Source organism: Dendrobates tinctorius, unplaced genomic scaffold, assembly GCF_039654945.1.
Source record: "Dendrobates tinctorius isolate UK_male_01 unplaced genomic scaffold, ASM3965494v1 ptg000143l, whole genome shotgun sequence".
Classification (NCBI taxonomy): Eukaryota; Metazoa; Chordata; class Amphibia; order Anura; family Dendrobatidae; genus Dendrobates; species Dendrobates tinctorius.
In genome coordinates this window covers 5,412,668-5,430,588 of record NW_027361810.1, presented here as the reverse complement: position 1 = coordinate 5,430,588, position 17,921 = coordinate 5,412,668, and the positions used below count along the sequence as shown (strand labels likewise).

Sequence of the window (17,921 nt, the reverse complement as noted above, 5' to 3'; positions counted from 1 at the left end):
ATAGCAGATCCTAACCCCCCCCCACTCTGGTGAGCGCTCCTGTGTTCTCTGAGACAGCTGCTGTCTGACATCTCCGCTGGCGGCTGATCTCATAGAGAACCAAGGGATCGGCCATCTAAAATCAGACATGGCCGATCTGTTACCACCATCATCATCTTTTAGGCGACCCCATAGACATTACAGTGTCAGCCGAACCCATCGATACTGGCCGCCATTAGTCTTATATGTGAGGGTCTCAGCTGAACCATCTCCTCCGATGCAAACCCCCCCCATAGTGTGCAAGATCTGTATCCATCATATTATACAGGCGCATTATGTAGTTAGTCTCCTGTCTGCACTGATCATATTGTGCCAACCTTAAGTCCCCATACACATTAAGTTTTGGCATGTCCAATCATTTTTCCCTACCCTGAGAGAGAAATCGCCTCCACAGGTGTCTAAGAGCAGCTTACTCTTCCCATTGAAAACACATGCACGCTCAGCAGATACGAGCGTTCATGTGTTGGTCGAGATAGAGGCTGACCTCCGCCTAAGGCGCATTGGTGCCTATAAAAACACAGACCCTCCGTCTGAACCCCCGCACCCCGTATAGCAAAGCCTCTGTCCTCCTCAGTTACTTCTGCCTCTTTGTCACATTGAATTTCCTCCCTCGGTTTTGCCAAGAGATTTGTCTGGAATGACCGGAATGAGGCGCGGTGACATCCCCGGATACACTGGATGTTCCCTGGCCTGAGGGTCCGGTGTGCAGCGGAGATGGCGCAGGCAGGAGAGTCGCTTACATATAAACTATCATGTAACCGTAGATAATAATGGACGACTCCAAGCAAAAAATCTGGAAGATACTTTGTGCACAAAATGTATCGATTTATTCCTTTGTGCTTCCATCAATGGTTCCTTCAATGTGCAGTTCCCCAGACGCTGCCGGTATCCCCGGCTGCGGAGTTAGACATTATATGGTCGGAGTCGCAGATTTTACTATTGGTTGACTCTTGGGGGGTCCCGGCTGATGTGACCTTAGATCATGTCTAATTATTATGATTGAGAGTCTGGGGTCCCAAAACCTGTAGAGGGGAAATAGAGTTCACAGCAAGTAATAATGAGTGCGGCGCATTTCCCCCCAAACTCTAGAAACCCCCAGGAACTCAGACTCGGGAGCCAGATATAGCAGAGCCATTGTGATGCCCTATAAGACTGTGGCCCCCTGATGTGGCAGGGTGGTAATGTGGCCCCTCAGACACCGTTTGCGCCTCCTCCTGGCAGTGATAAAGCGTTGTTGTGTGGGATGAGGCTTTGTGATCGCCCCGAGCAGTCGGGTCTGATGATCTCGCTCCCTGCATGTGGTGTCTTCTAACCTCCTTCCCTCATTCTTCCTCCATCTTCTCTTGTTCTTTCTCCCGGCTGCCAGCCTGAGCAGAATCCGCCTGGCAGCTCGGACCGGGGTGACGGCAGTGCCGATGCCACTTTTGTGGTAGACTGGTCCAGCGGCCCTAGTGAGTTTGACCAAGTGAGTATTCCCTCTTATTACATGGATTGGTGTTATTAGGAATAGAGACTGCCGGGCAGAAGCCCCTTGCACCGATGCTGCGCCCCTCAGAGCCGCCCCGATATGGTATTTCCTAGAGAATATATTCCCGGTCGTCTGCAGCGGCTTCTGCTGTCGGTCGCCGGCTCAGAGAATGATGCGATCTGCCGGAGCCTCTCGCTGAATCCTGCCGGACTCTTGGTGGAATCTTCTGTCCATTGTTCTCACCATTTTGTCACATTAAACAGATTTTTCATCTTTAGGAATTTCTTTTTAATTGTGTATTTGAGTCTAAAAATCATTTTTAATGTTGAGGTTCACTAAAAATGTAGCTCCGTTTGTCTTCTATAGTTCTTGTTTTTTCTCATATGATTAAAAGTCAGCTGTGAGGAGCTCAGAAAAAGACAGAAAAAAGCGTTACAAACTCTCCCGTCATATCGAGCTCACTGACGGATTCTCAGTTAACTCATTCTGCAGCTACCCAACATTTAATAAAACCCAATTGTAAAAGCAATTTTTAGCTGAAATAAATGGATTTAAGTGAAAAAAATTATATATATATATATAAAGCTCCTGAAGGTAGATAATACCTCAAAGATGTTGGATCCTTGAATACAGTTATTTGTCATAGTTTACGGCTGGGTATTTAGTGGTTATTACTAAATCTCTGTCCAGTGGGAGGAGTAATAGTAGGAGTAAAGATATGTGGGAGGAGTTCTAGTCTGTGGGAGGGGATATGAGACGTGGGGGGAGTTCTTGTATGTAGGAGGGGTTATGATATGTGGGAGGAGTTCTAGTCTGTGGGAGGGGTTATGATATGTGGTAGGAGTTCTAGTCTGAAGGAGGTTTCATAATATGTGGGAGGATCTCCAGGTCATCAAGCGCCTCGTGAATCCTGTGTCTGCACCATTAGACCTCTGTAACCTGTAACGGAGAGTGGCGCAGCGTCCCAGGATTGTAGATTGACCACATTTCTCCAGAGTCCGACCATTTCATTTCTTCTGCTCTTCGTTTCTGGACTCTCTGGTGAAGACACTTCCCGTGACTTAATGACTTATTAATGATTTTTCCGTTTCAGCCATCAGAGCCCGCCCCGGAGACAACACCCAAAAAAGAAGCGGAGGTGAAACCGGCGGCTGCGGAGAATGATTCCAATGTAAGTTGTATAGAAACATGGGAATTACTGTAAAAATGCAAATAATCTTTTTATGTCCCTCTGATAACACTTCCTGCTCTGGGGTCCGTCAGCTCAGTGTTGTCACAGGGACACTGGACTTCAGAGCAACCAATCAGATCTTTCATTATCTGAAGAGTGCGAGAAAAATGATTGGTGGCCTCTGAGGTGAAATGTAGAGTCCCTATGATAACACTGATGTGACCGGGGACAGGAAGTGTTGTCATGGGGGAGAAGAGACAAGAATGAGTATGAGTAGGACCCTTTATTCGTTTCTGCCCATATGCTTCTTAGATGGATATTGCCCGATAGTGTTGTAAGTGTAAGCGCTTTTGCAATTTGCTGTGGATTAAGATTTTCAGCCATGCTTGAGATATTTACACTTTTGTTTACAGCTTGTTGCCTAGGAGACCGACCACCGCTGCTGCGTAGGCTGCAAGCACTGCACAGATACAGGAGCAGGAGGCAGCAGTGCGTCCCAACATTTCTGGCCACCTTCAAAACGGAGCTTACAAGCTCAATGGAAAAAAACTTGTGAGCGCTGCATATTCTCTGCTGTCTAGCAGCGGTGGTCGGTCTCCAAAGGCAACGAACAGTAAATAAAAATGATTATATCTCAAGAATGGCAGAAAATTTTTGGAAGCAGTAAATTTACAAAATTGCTGGTATGCACAAGCCGTATCCAGCAATACACAATTATGGGAATAATCCAAGAAAGAAAATTTGGAAGATGCATTTGCTAAATTTAGCATTTGTGACATCGGACCACATTCGTTCTGTACATGACTTTATTACTCTGCTCCTGTTGTTGATTCGCAGCAGTCCGGCGCTCTGCCGGCCGTCGTCGTTGAGACTTTCCCTGCTACCGTGAATGGTACAGTAGAGAGCGCACCCCCAAAGACCGCCATGCCCCCGGGATTCCTCTATAAGGTGGGACTGTCCGCTCCTTTATTGGTAACACATATAGTTGTATCCATTAGTCTGATGATGTATCACAAGTTTGATACTCGTATAAGTGCTTTACACCCGTTAGCGCACCAGCCGCCGCTGCTCTACTTGCCTCGTCCTTGTAGATGTTTGGATGCTTTCTGACACATTTCTCTTCATTTATCCTTCTTTCTTCAGGTTCGGGCCCAACACGACTATGGAGCAACCGACAATGACGAGCTAAACTTGAAATCTGGAGACATCGTCCTAGTAACCCATTTCGAAAACCCAGAAGAGCAGGTGAGTGCAGAGCGGACCTGACAGAATAGCGTCTGTAGATGTGGAAGTGGTCGTGTTAGATTGGAAATCCCCCCCCCAAACCCCAAACCCCTGTATAATGTAAGGAAGAGACAACAAATCCTTTACTGACACCTCCGGAGTTATGGTCGCTCGGGATGGAGCAGACGTTGTCCCCTCTCTGCCACCAAAATACAGGAACTGTAACTCCGGATGTCATAAATTCTGCCCACAATTCGTAGACCTGACTGGGGTTCACTGAGGACTGGGTCACATAAACCCCTCCGTAGAGTAAGGCCGGCATTACACTACCGAGAAATACGGATGAGTGCGAGGCGTTAAAACAATGCATTACACACGGACCAATGTTTCTCTATGGGGCAGCTCCCATCAGCCGTATATTTCTCGGCCGAGAAATACGCACCCGGTGTCCTTAACCATAAGTCGGCAATTCAGTGCGCAATACAGTAAAATCACACTGACAGGTTTAATCAAGAATAGAAAAAATAGATGTATACACATAGAATACACATATATATATATATTACATTTCATGGAGTTCTACATAGTAGAATAGTCGCTAAATCAATTGCCGGCTTCTGTAAAATCATTACAAAACCCGACATGAAATGACACATGGTTACATACAGTAAACCATTTCATTTCATTTACTTTTTTCAATGTCCCTGACTAATAATTAGATTAGGGTTTGTGTGTAAAATTTGGGACATGTAGGTGTTAAATAAAGGGGTTAATCCGTTGAAAAAAAATTGCGTGGGCTCCCGCTGTAAATTTGCAACCAGAGAGGGAAAGCCAGTGAGTGAGGGCAGATATTAATAGCCTTGAGAGTGACCATTGTTTTTGCCCCCAGACACCCCAGAAAAGGCGCATCTATAAGATGCGCCTTTTCTGGCACTTATCCTCTCTATTTGTCACGCGGGGCTTAGGACAACTAAGGCAGAAATACCCGGGGCCCCTGTGGTGTCCCTTTCACTAGGGGAAACCCTGTCTGACCCTCAACCCAGGGTTTTTGCTGAAGGTGCAAATGCCTGAGCCTCCACCCTTTCCTTATCTCCTGCTCAGCCCTGCACTTAACCCTCCACCCTCCACCCAGTGAGGAGACACACCACCAAAGCTCCCACACAAATAAGACAGACAGGGAGAACTTAAACTGCACTGCGCCGCACACACACAGGAATATACAGTAATGTGAACAGGGCACAACTAAACACAAATATGGGAAGGAGAAAGGATAACGACGGATCATACGACACCAGATACGAATCTCTCTCTCTGCAACACCTCCTCTCCAGACCGGAACCACTTGGTATGAAAACACAAGCTATAATCGGCGACGCCCATATGCCAGTATGACTATTTAAAGACCGTGGGCGTGACTAACCTTCCAACCTGGTCTCCAGCAGGATTAACCCCCGAGAGCCTGAAGATCAAGCCGGCGCCTCTGAGGCTATAGTGGCTGGAGGTGGAACTACCTCTGCCTGCCGGACGCTGTGGTGTGAACAGCGTCCGACATGACAGTACCCCGTCTTCTACGAGGGACCCCAGGGCCCTCAAGACTCATAGGACCCGGCTTGTCCGGATGACGACGGTGAAAAGAACTGACCAGCCGATCCGCATGTATGTCTGAGGCTGGAACCCAAGACCTCTCCTCTGGACCATACCCCCGCCAGTGCACCAAATACTGAAGAGTACGGCGTACTACTCGAGAGTCCACTACCTTGGCGACCTCGAACTCTAACTCGCCATCCACCATGACTGGAGGTGGCATCGGCGTTGTGTCCACAGAGCCTACCACCTTTTTCAATAAAGCCCTGTGAAACACGTTGTGTATCTTGTACACCGCAGGAAGTTCCAACCGATAAGCCACTGGGTTAATTTTTGCCGAAATCCTAAACGGCCCACTAAACCTTGGACCCAGTTTTAAAGATAGAATTTTGAGTTTTATGTTCTTCGTAGCTAACCACACCCATTCACCCACACACAGGTCCGGACCTGGCACGCGTCTACTGTCAGCCACCCGTTTGTACCTGGCACTCATGCTCAACAAACGCTGTTTCACCCGCCTCCAGACTGATGACAATTGGGCTCCTAGCTGATCCTCCTCCGGGACACCCCCGGAGTCACCCTGACGTAAGGTACAAAACTGAGGATGTTGACCGTACACACAAAAGAATGGAGACTCTCCTGATGACTCTTGGCGGTGATTATTTAACGCGAATTCGGCCAGAGGAAGGAAAGTAGACCACTCCTCCTGGTTGTCGGACACAAAACATCGTAAATACTGTTCTAGATTTTGGTTCATGCGCTCAGTTTGTCCATTAGACTGTGGATGAAACGCCGATGAATGTGACAACTTGATCCCCAACCTTGAGCAAAAAGCTTTCCAAAACCTCGCCACAAATTGCGTACCCCTATCAGATACTATGTCAGATGGTACTCCGTGGAGTCTGACCACCTCCTTCACAAATACCTGAGCCAACGTCTTAGCATTGGGCAAAGAGGACAACGCCACAAAATGCGCCATCTTTGAAAAACGGTCAACCACCACCAGGATGACCGTGTTCCCTGCCGAGGCTGGCAAGTCAGTGATAAAATCCATGGAGATTTCTGTCCATGGCCTATTGGGTACCCCCAGAGGCTGTAGCGTGCCAGCAGGACAGGTTCGGGGTGACTTAGCCCTAGCGCACGTGATGCAAGCTGCCACGTACGAGACCACGTCCTGCCGGATTTTGGGCCACCAGAAACGACGCGATACCAGCTCTAAGGTGCCCTTCACCCCTGGATGACCAGCCAGTACCGAATTGTGGTGTTCCTTCAACACCTTAAGCCGAAGATGCAGGGGTACAAATGATTTGTTGGCGGGAAGTCCTGGTGGTACCTCCTCTTGGGCCTCGGCAATTTCCGCCTCTACCTCCGTCGTGAGAGCCGAGACCACTACCCCTTTCTGGAGGATGGGTACCGGCTCTTCCCGAGGTTCTCCCCCCGGAAAACACCTAGTCAAAGCATCCGCCTTGGTGTTTTTAGCCCCGGGACGGTACGTCACAAGAAAATTGAAACGAGTAAAAAACAATGCCCAGCGAGCCTGCCTAGGAGACAGACGCTTGGCCGACTCCAGGTAGAGCAGATTCTTATGGTCGGTGATAACTGTGACCTGGTGAGCCGCCCCCTCCAAGAAGTGTCGCCATTCCTCAAAAGCCAGTTTGATGGCCAACAACTCCCTGTTGCCGATATCATAATTCCGTTCGGCCGGCGACAGCTTCTTGGAGAAGTAGGCGCATGGATGCATCTCGCTCAAGGACGAGCCTTGAGACAGTACTGCCCCCACTCCCACCTCCGACGCATCAACCTCTACCACAAAAGGTTTAGTCACGTCTGGTTGCACCAGAATGGGGGCTGAAGCAAAACTATTCTTCAGACGCTCAAATGCACGTATAGCCACCTCAGGCCAGTTCGCCAGATCGGCACCCTTTTTTGTCATGTCCGTGAGCGGTTTGGCGACAGTCGAAAAGTGTTTAATAAATTTCCTATAATAATTCGCAAACCCAAGGAACCGCTGGAGTGCTTTCAGACTCTCCGGCCTCTCCCATTGCAGCACCGCTTGCACCTTAGCGGTGTCCATTTTAAAACCGGCTGCGGACACAATATATCCCAAAAAGGGCAACTCCTGGACAAAAAATAAACATTTTTCCAGCTTAGCATAGAGCTGGTTCTCCCGGAGCAACTGTAATACCTGCCTGACATGCTCCAAATGAGTGTCCCGATCGCTAGAATAAATGAGGATATCATCCAGGTATACAATCACAAATCTCCCCAGGACATGAGCAAAGACATCATTAATAAAATGTTGGAAAACGGCAGGCGCGGTGGTCAACCCAAACGGCATAACAAGACTCTCAAAATGACCCTCAGGAGTGTTAAACGCCGTCTTCCACTCATCCCCCTGACGGACCCTTATGAGGTTATACGCCCCCCTGAGGTCCAGCTTGGAAAACCATTTCGCCCCCGCTACCTGGTTGAACAAATCCGGGATCAACGGCATTGGGTAGGGATCACGGATAGTAATCTGGTTTAACTCTCGGAAATCCAGACATGGGCGTAACCCCCCATCTTTCTTCTTAATGAAGAAAAACCCCGCGGCTACAGGCGAGGACGAAGGCCGGATGTGTCCTTTGCTCAGACTCTCCGCGATGTAGTCTTTCAGAGCTTGTCTCTCAGGACCAGAAATATTAAACATCCTGGCCTTAGGTAATTTGGCCCCGGGTTTTAACCTAATCGCACAGTCATAGGCTCTATGTGGAGGCAGTTCTGAGCAACCCTTCTCAGAGAAAACATCCGCGAAATCCTGCAAAGCCTCCGGCAGGCTGGGCGTCACGGCGGACACACATGTGGCCAAGCAATTGTCTTGGCAGAAACCACTCCATTGCACTATGTCCTGAGTTTTCCAATCAATTACCGGGTTGTGCCTGGACAGCCATGGAAAACCCAGGACCATTTGAGCTGGGAGATTACGGAGGACCCTACATGTAACCGACTCAGAATGTAGGACCCCAATGTGGAGTTTCACCTCTGCCACAAACTCAGTAATCTCCCCTTGAGGGAGGGGAACAGCATTAATGGTCACCACCTGTATGGGGTGAGGAAGTTTTTCGATCTTAAACCCGGCGGTGTGTGCAAACTCCTTATCTATGAGATTGGTAGCGGAACCGCTATCCACAAACACTGATATAGGTAGCTCTCTGCCGGCGACAATAACCTTGGCAGGGAGCATACATTGAGATACCATCATGGAGGATATGCATACGCTCAGTTGGGTCTCCTCCATACCCTCTGAGCTTAACAGTTTTCCGCCGGTTTGACCCTCTTAGGTAGTACCGGGCAAACGTTAACATAATGACCTCTTTTACCACAGTAGAAACATGCTCCGGGCTTCCGGACTCCCGGAGCGCGAGGCTGAACCTGTGCCACGCCAGCAATCTGCATAGGTTCAGGGGACTCATCTACTTCAACCACACCTGCACCTCTGTTTTCCCCCAGAGGTAGCGTCTCCTGTGCCCCCTGACGAAAACGACGATCAATACGTATCACCAAACTCATGGCAGACTCCAATGATGCCGGAGTCTCATACATCAGGAGGGCTTGTTTCACCCTCCCTGATACCCCATGAATAAACTGGCTCCGCAGTGCTGGGTCATTCCACTGTGTGTCTACGGCCCAGCGGCGAAATTCCGAACAATAGTCCTCTGCCAAGCGCTCCCCCTGGCGGAGGGCGCGGATTTTAGATTCCGCTAGAGCCAGTCGGTCAGGGTCATCGTAAATGAGCCCGAGGGCAGAAAAAACATTATCGACCGAATGAAATGTAGCAGAGTCAGCTGGTAAGGAAAATGCCCATGCTTGGGGGTCACCACTCAGTAATGACAACACCAGCCCTACCCGCTGGGCCTCATTACCTGAGGAGATTGGCCGCATGCGGAAGTATAATTTGCAGGCCTCCCGAAATACGACAAATTTGCTGCGATCGCCTGAAAATCGTTCTGGCAGCGGAAACTTCGGCTCTGCACCGATACCTGCAGATGCCGTTTGCACCTTTGCTACTACCAGGCCCTGCTGCTGAACTGCCCCTTTCAACTCGGAGACCTGTAAGGACAGCGCCGCCAACTGGCGGGTTATGGAATCCATAGGATCCATGGACTCCTGAAAAAATGTGGGCCGATTATAATGTCACGCGGGGCTTAGGACAACTAAGGCAGAAATACCCGGGGCCCCTGTGGTGTCCCTTTCACTAGGGGAAACCCTGTCTGACCCTCAACCCAGGGTTTTTGCTGAAGGTGCAAATGCCTGAGCCTCCACCCTTTCCTTGTCCCCTGCTCAGCCCTGCACTTAACCCTCCACCCTCCACCCAGTGAGGAGACACACCACCAAAGCCCCCACACAATAATGACAGACAGGGAGAACTTAAACTGCACTGCGCCGCACACACACAGGAATATACAGTAATGTGAACAGGGCACAACTAAACACAAATATGGGAAGGAGAAAGGATAACGACGGATCATACGACACCAGATACGAATCTCTCTCTCTGCAACACCTCCACTCCAGACCGGAACCACTTGGTATGAAAACACAAGCTATAATCGGCGACGCCCATATGCCAGTATGACTATTTAAAGACCGTGGGCGTGACTAACCTTCCAACCTGGTCTCCAGCAGGATTAACCCCCGAGAGCCTGAAGATCAAGCCGGCGCCACTGAGGCTATAGTGGCTGGAGGTGGAACTACCTCTGCCTGCCGGACGCTGTGGTGTGAACAGCGTCCGACATGACACTATTCCCATTGCCCTGTAGCGGTGGCTAATGGGTTAATAATAATGGGTTAATGTCACCTTGCTATTGGAAGGTGACATTAAGCCGATTAATAATGGAGAGGTATCAAAAAGACACCGATCCATTATTAACTCTAGACTATTAGAGTTAAAAAAAAACACAGACATTAATTAAAAATTCTTTTAATGAAATAAAGACACCAAGTTTTTGACCACATTTTTATTACACTGCTAATCAATAAATAAACCATCGACCTGTAACAAAAATAAAACAAAAAAAAACAAAAAACAATATCCTTACCTCTCCGCTGGTCAGTCAGGTCCCCCGCTGCAATCCATCAGAAGGGGTTAAGTGGTTTACAATGGGACTGATGCTAATGCGACCAGCCCGCTGTAAACCACTGCCAGAATGAATTAGTTCATCTCTGCGCAGCCTCCCTGGCTGCCCAGAGATGAACTAATGAGCGTGGGAAAGTTTTGGCATTTTTTCCCACGCTTATCAGTTCACTTCAGGTCAGCCAGGGACTCCGTGCAGCCTCACTGATATCCCTGGCCGACCTGAGCTGAACTGATGAGCGTGGGAAAAAATGCCAAAACTTTCCAACACTCATTAGTTCATCTCTGGTCATTCGAGGCAGGGAGTGCAGCAGTTGTGTTGGATCTGGATTGTGAGAAGACATAATATCTAAGCAATAGAAATGGGAAGGGAAAGCCATAAATTACTGAATAAACATTACAGATAGAGTGTGACAGCGCAGCAGTGATTCACATGTATAAAATCTGCATCCATTTACCCATAGTCATACAAATGCAGAGGTTACTTGTAAATTAGTGATGCTGGGTTTGGGCTAAAGACCTGGAATATTAGATGGATTCAGTCCTAGGAGAACTCAGAGTGTTACACGCCTGTTGTCAGGGCACGTGGAGATTTTGCAGTGTTGAAATTCGTGGCAAATTGATTTGCAAATTAGATTTTGGGGAATAATTTGCTGAAGCAAATGAATCTGAATTTCCAAAGCTTTGCTCATCTCTTAGTGTTTTACTTTAGGAGCCTCATTGACACATTTTTCACTATTTAGATGAGTGTTTCCCAACCTCCAATCCTCACGGCCCCCAGCGCGTCATGTTTTCAGGATTTCCTTAGTATTACACAGGTGATGGAATTATTATTAAGGCATCAGAAGTTGCCACAAGTTCTCTCCCCTGTGCAATACTGAGGAATCTTGAAAATGAGATCTGCAGATGAGCCGTGAGGACTGGAGATTCTAGATCGTTCTGCAAATCCTGGCTCAGTCCTAAACCGAGTGCGGTGTGACAATTGTGGGCAAAGTGGTGGAGTCATTATGAATAGGGGGCATTATCTATGTCTCAGGTCAGTGATTTCCATCTAGAAGGGCATGCTGGGAGTTGTAGTGTTCCATCCTCTGTCAGATTGGAGATCACAGCCTTGTGTTTTTCTTCTACTAAAATGCAAAAAAACAACCAAACCCAAACCCCTCCTTGCGGCCCTTTGTCTCTTGCAGGATGAAGGTTGGCTGATGGGAATTAAGGAGAGCGATTGGCTTCAGAATAAGGAGTTCGATCAACACAAAGGAGTCTTCCCAGAAAACTTTACAGAGAAATACCAGTGAGGAAGACCCGGCCCTTTATCTCGGGGATATAATGCAAATTTTCTGTGAAAATTATCAAACCACGTCTACCCTATGAACAATTAACCCTACAAGTGTCAACTTAAAGGTTCCGTTCAATAATAGACGCAAGTATAGTCAATAGATACAGTTCCTGGAATGCTAATAAAAATGTACGTTTGTGCCCCCCATTTCCACCAGCGGACGAGATTAGGGTCTGTTACAGGTTGATTGGGTGCGGAGGGTCCCCCTTTGATTTCGGATGTTATGTAAGAATGCCAAATGGGGTGTGAATTGTACAATGTGCATCTACTCTAGTGGAGCTGCTATCGTCCAACCCTCATCATCGGTCTCCTAGCGCCTAGTGACGCCACATGGCCACCTCTGTTGTGCATAGCCGCCGTCAGAGATGAGAACGGTCACTTACTTTGTGCCATGCCATTGATACAATGAGTTTCCTCGCGTGTTGCCTCCACATTGTCTGCCCATACTCCATTGCTCTAATAAAGCCATCAAATATTTGGACAGCTCTGCGCCCGGTCATAGGGTGTGAGACTCTAATGGGGGGGTCTTCTTTTCTCTTTTTTTATAGATTTTGTATACTGTGATGTCCGCAGCTCAGGGCAGGGAGCTCCACAAGTTTTAGGTTAATTTAATAATACATACATACATACATCCTTGCTTTTTTGGGACACTGGCGCTCCTCGTACTTTCTAGAATCCGAACTTAATGCCTCTTTATATATTAATGCCCAACTCCTGCGAGAATGTATACACATAAGATTAGGATTACATTTCATATGCCATGTAGCTTCTGTAGTGATAGTTCAGGTGACCACCATGTCAGCACAGGTACATCCTGTTCTGCTGTACAGTAGACTGACTCTCCGTACTGCACAGACTTGTTTCAGGTTCTTTTCTGTAGTGATAGTTCAGGTGACCACCATGTCAGCACAGGTACATCCTATTCTGCTGTACAGTAGACTGACTCTCCGTACTGCACAGACTTGTTTCAGGTTCTTTTCTGTAGTGATAGTTCAGGTGACCACCATGTCAGCACAGATACATCCTGACTTGTTTCAAGTTCTTCCCACAAGGCAACAGAAAACATAAGAATCATGTAAGGAGGAGGGTGAAGGTTCAGGAACATGGGAGACACTATATAATAAATTGCATTTAGGCTTTAATGAATTATTAGGCTTCCAAGTTAAACTCGACTTTTCAAAAAATTATAATTTTTGTAAAAAAATGTTCAAAAATTTAGATTAAAAAAATTGGCAAAAATTCCATCTGTGAAATTCCATAAAATGTGCATATTTGAATATAGACCTATTTTGCCAATGCTGTTCTATTCTCCACATCATCAACCACTGGGTCCCAAAGTCCCGTGTCCCATCCTGGAGGGGCGCTGCCCTAATCGTGAGTGTGAACTGCCCACCTCACTAGGTCTCATCTATTACACACTGTGGGGTCCAGGAAAATGGTAACTTTATGCTTGAGGGTCCTAAGAAAGAAAATGCTGAGCGCCAGTGATGAACCCATTGATCGTCGTGAACTCTACGGGGTCGCATGATTTACATGGTTGACCGTGACGTGCGTTCTTCTAGTGATTTCTGTTTGGCCAAACTCAGGATTGGGACCTGTAAATTGTGAAAACGTTCCCAGTGTCTGATAGTTTTCAAAACCAGAAAAAAGTTTTGAGAAAAAGTTTTGATTTCTTTTCCCCCCCTTTAGTTAGTAGTTACAAAGTTTTTGCGTGCTGGATTGTTCTGTACGATCTTATTGAGATTGGAAGTACGGTCTCTTTTCCTGTGATGTTTGTAACTAAAATATATCTAACTGTCTCCGTGCCCGTTGGCTTCTTTTTTTGAATTATTAAACAAATATTGTTACACACAAAACCCGAGCTGTCCAAATATTTTGTGGAGCGTGCCTCAGACTGTATGCGCTAAGTATTTGCTTCGGTGGGCTGGATCCCAGGAAGAATATACTGTATAGCGGCAGCTTCCACCTTAGTCCAGGTAGTCTGTGTGGTTGTAAGACCCCAAAGAATGGTCGACCCCACAAATTGACACATTGTAAATAAAGAGCAGACAATGAGGAAGAAACATTGTGATAGAAAACAAATGCAGATATTATCCCAGTGCCAGGAGCGGTTATATCACTGCTCAGTACTTTACAGCTCTGAGATAATAAGTCAGAGCCCACAGTGGTCAGAGAAAGGGGGGGAAGGGAAACTTTATGAATCTGATTCTAAGATTGTATCTCGGAATTCTGAAAAGAGTCAGACATAGCCATAGACAGGCCGAAAATAATAGGGTAGTGCTCTGAGACAAAAAGTCAGAGACTGGGGATATTACTCAGGGTCTCAGATACGTCAATGTTGTCTTCACAGCTGGAAATCTCAGAGCTCTGATGAGTTATTGTCCTTTATCAGTAACTGAAAAATGTATCACAAGCCTCCCATAATTATCTGTGCAAGAGATATTATCCCAGAAATCTGAAAAGCGTCTAAAGTTATTGATATTTATCATTGGAAGATCATTTGCATTGGGGGAAATAAGTATTTGATACGCTGACGATTTTGCAACTTTTCCCACCTACATATAATGGAGAGGTCTGTAATTGTTATTGTAGGTACACTTCACCTGTGAGAGACGGAATCTAAAAATAAAATCCAGAAAATCACATTGTAGGATTGTTACATAATTAATTAGCATTTTATTACATGAAATAAGCATTTGATCACCGACCAATCAGCAAGAATTCTGCTCTCACAGACCTGGTAGTTTTTCTGTAAGAAGCCACCTACTCTGCACTCATTACCTGTATTAATTGCACCTGTCTGACCTCGTTATCTGCATAAAAGACACCTGTCCACACACTCCAACCTTTCCACCATGGGCAAGACCAAAGAGCTGTCTAAGGACATCAGGGACAGAATTGTAGATCTGCACAAAGCTGGGATGGGCTACAGGACAATAGGCAAGTTGCTTGGTGAGAAGGCGACAGCTTTTGGCGCAATTATTAGAAAATAGAAGAAACACAAGATGTCTGTCAATCTTCCTTGGTCTGGGGATCCATGCAAGATCTCGCCTCATTGGGTATGGATGATTCTGAGAAAGGTCAGGAATCAGCCCAGGACGATACGTACCAAATATTAAGTTCTGTTTTTCTATTGTATCAAATACTTATTTCCTGCAATAAAATGCAATTTACTTATGTAACAATTATACAATGGGATTTTCTGGTGTTTATTTTAGATTCTGTCTCTCACAGGTGAAGTGTACCTACGATAAAAGTTACAGACCTCTCCATTCTTTGTAGGGAGGAAAACGTGCAAAATCAGTAGTGTATCCAATACTTATTTTCCCCACAGTACCTAGATCTGTCAATGAATATCTCATATATAACCAGCTGTATTAAGATAATAATCGAGTTCTCTGGAAACTGAGTCAGTAACTGAGGTACTATCTCAGCAATCTTAGGGAATAAATTAGATTTTGAGATAATAAATTAGTGTTTTCAGATTATTTCTGCAGACCAAAATGTCATCTCAGTCACTAGATACTTTGAAAGAGTTTGTGCTCTGTAATGGGTTAATGACTGAGATAATAAGTCAGTGAATGAGAATATTTCACAGTAATGATAATTGAGCAATTTGAGGTGAATTGATACTGTGACTGAAGCAATATGTAAGTGATCTATCAACTGTGTGCTATTAAATCTGTGCTCTGAGCTATTATGTCAGTATGTTGAGATACAAAGTCTGTGCTGCAAAACAATAGGTCATGACGCTGAGCTAAAAAGTCACTATGCCGAGATAATAACTCAGTGCTTTGAGATAATAAGAATATGTTGGAAATACAAAATCAGTTCTCTGAGCTATTAAGTCAGTGTATCTGAGATAATTCAGTGCTCAGAGATAAGTCAGTGCCCAAGGTATCAGTTCATTGCTCTGAGATAATAAATCAGTGCTTTAAGATACAAAGTGATTGCTCTGGGATAATAAGTCAGTGCTCTGAGATATTAGGTCAGTGATTTGGGATAATAAGTCAGTGCTCTGGGATATTAGGTCAGTGATTTGGGATAATAAGTCAGTGCTCTGAGATATTAGGTTAGTGATTTGGGATAATAAGTCAGTGCTCTGAGATATTAGGTCAGTGATTTTGGGATAATAAGTCAGTGCTCTGACATAATAAATCAGTGTGACACTAATATTTCTGATTTTATTTGTTTAGTCTTTTATAAATAATCTCCTGGTTCCCTCCATTGCAGCTTCTAGGATACAGGCACTTGAGTGTACGATATTTATTTTGGAGGTCGTCTGTGGCGCTAAATGACCGATGACCATTTAAAGGTTCCGAAATGTTGATCATTTCATCTTGACCCCGCCACCGCATTGTAAGCACCTCCCCTACGGCTTTCATGGCTCCTCCCCATGATCTTCCGCCGCAGACGTGAGCAGACCCCCCATTAACCCTTTGTGTGTTTTTTTTTTTTTATAAGGACTGTTTGTGTGTGCGTGTTCATTCATAGCTAACAGAACTGTGATGATTTTATACTGTATTTTGTGACCCGCGAGGGACTTTGTGAGCGTGTTATGTACGTAGGACGAACCCAGGAGCAAGTTATCCAAAGTATGGCCGCCGCCGCTCTGCCGCAGATGCTGCTGTGACTGATACACACATGGTATTGCATTACTTGACCGGTCTGCAGCATATTACATTATATATATTTTTTGTCTATTATTATTTTGTAACAAACACTATGACAATGGAAGGGAAAGCCGTGCACAGAATATATTTATGTCACATAGTTTATATTAGATATCGGGAATTTCAGGTGTCCGGCCGCACAGACGCAGCGGAAGTCGCCATTTTCACGCTGGATTAATATATTCTACTCATCATTTCAGTAAGTAAAATAGCGCAGGGCACCGGGGGTTAACGTAATAAACTAGGAAAGTGCATGGTGCTGCGCCGGCACCAGCCTGATACATGCGGTATAAGGCAGCAGCGCATGTATCATCCCATTGTGCCGGTTATTGACACAAATGTAGCAGATACAATGTAACCCTTTCCCCGCTTGGCGCCCATGCTTCGTTCTTTGCTGATCCATGACCGTGCCCTCCACTGTGCCTTATGGTAGTTTTTGGATTTGCTTGCTGAACTATCGCCCCAACCCAAGAAAAATGTTGGCTTCCGCTGTGAACTGGCTGACGGCACATTTTAAAAGTGACAGAAAGATATCAAGGGGTTAAGTTTACAGGGGAAAAAAATTGGAAGTTTTTCAGAGTACTGGCCATGTATAATGTATCAGTGTCAATTACTGATCTCGCATACGGCGTCGCCATTTATCAGTGACGCCGATGCAGATGAGGAGGACAGGCAGAAAACAAAAGCGGAGAAAAAGACGAAATTCAAAGGGGATGAAGTCCTGCTGTGTGTTTTGGCTCAGGTATCGGCTTGTCCTGAATACATTGTTACACCTGTTCACCTGTTATGTTACATCCAATAAAGAGTTATCCCCATCTGACCGCCTCCGCTTCTTACTGCCGGCGAACTCGCATCCCAAACAAGCAACGCTCGCATTCGAATCAGCCCAAACTCTGCTGAGCGGCTCCTTCACAACCCTCTCCCTTATCCCACAACCCGCAGATCTTCCTTATCCCACAACCCGCGGATCTCCCTTATCCCACAACCCGCAGATCTTCCTTATCCCACATCCCTCGGATCTCCCTTATCCCACAACCCTCGGATCTCCCTTATTCCACATCCCTCGGATCTCCCTTATCCCACAACCCGCAGATCTCCCTTATCCCACATCCCTCGGATCTCCCTTATCCCACAACCCTCGGATCTCCCTTATTCCACAACCCGTGGATCTTCCTTATCCCACAACCTGGGGATCTTCCTTATCCCACAACTCTCGGATCTCCCTTATCCCACAACTCTCGGATCTCCCTTATCCCACAACCCTCGGATCTCCCTTATCCCACAACCCGTGGATCTTCCTTATCCCACAACCT

General features: G+C 46.3%; 1 protein-coding gene across 6 annotated transcripts in view; it reads left to right on the top strand.

Moving 5' to 3' along the window:
• BIN1 (bridging integrator 1) overlaps window positions 1-17,425 on the top strand; it is a 131,001-nt gene extending 113,576 nt beyond the window's left edge. For 4 of the 6 annotated variants that reach the window (XM_073545333.1, XM_073545334.1, XM_073545335.1 and 1 more), the window contains 5 exons: window positions 1,406-1,504; window positions 2,601-2,678; window positions 3,516-3,626; window positions 3,822-3,923; window positions 11,787-17,425. In XM_073545333.1, coding sequence (XP_073401434.1) covers window positions 1,406-1,504; window positions 2,601-2,678; window positions 3,516-3,626; window positions 3,822-3,923; window positions 11,787-11,894 — 498 coding nt within the window. In that variant the 3' untranslated portion in view covers window positions 11,895-17,425. The remainder of the gene's footprint in view (window positions 1-1,405; window positions 1,505-2,600; window positions 2,679-3,515; window positions 3,627-3,821; window positions 3,924-11,786) is intronic. The other 2 variants (XM_073545336.1, XM_073545339.1) reach the window with 1 other exon arrangement.
• Window positions 17,426-17,921: the final 496 nt, after the last annotated feature.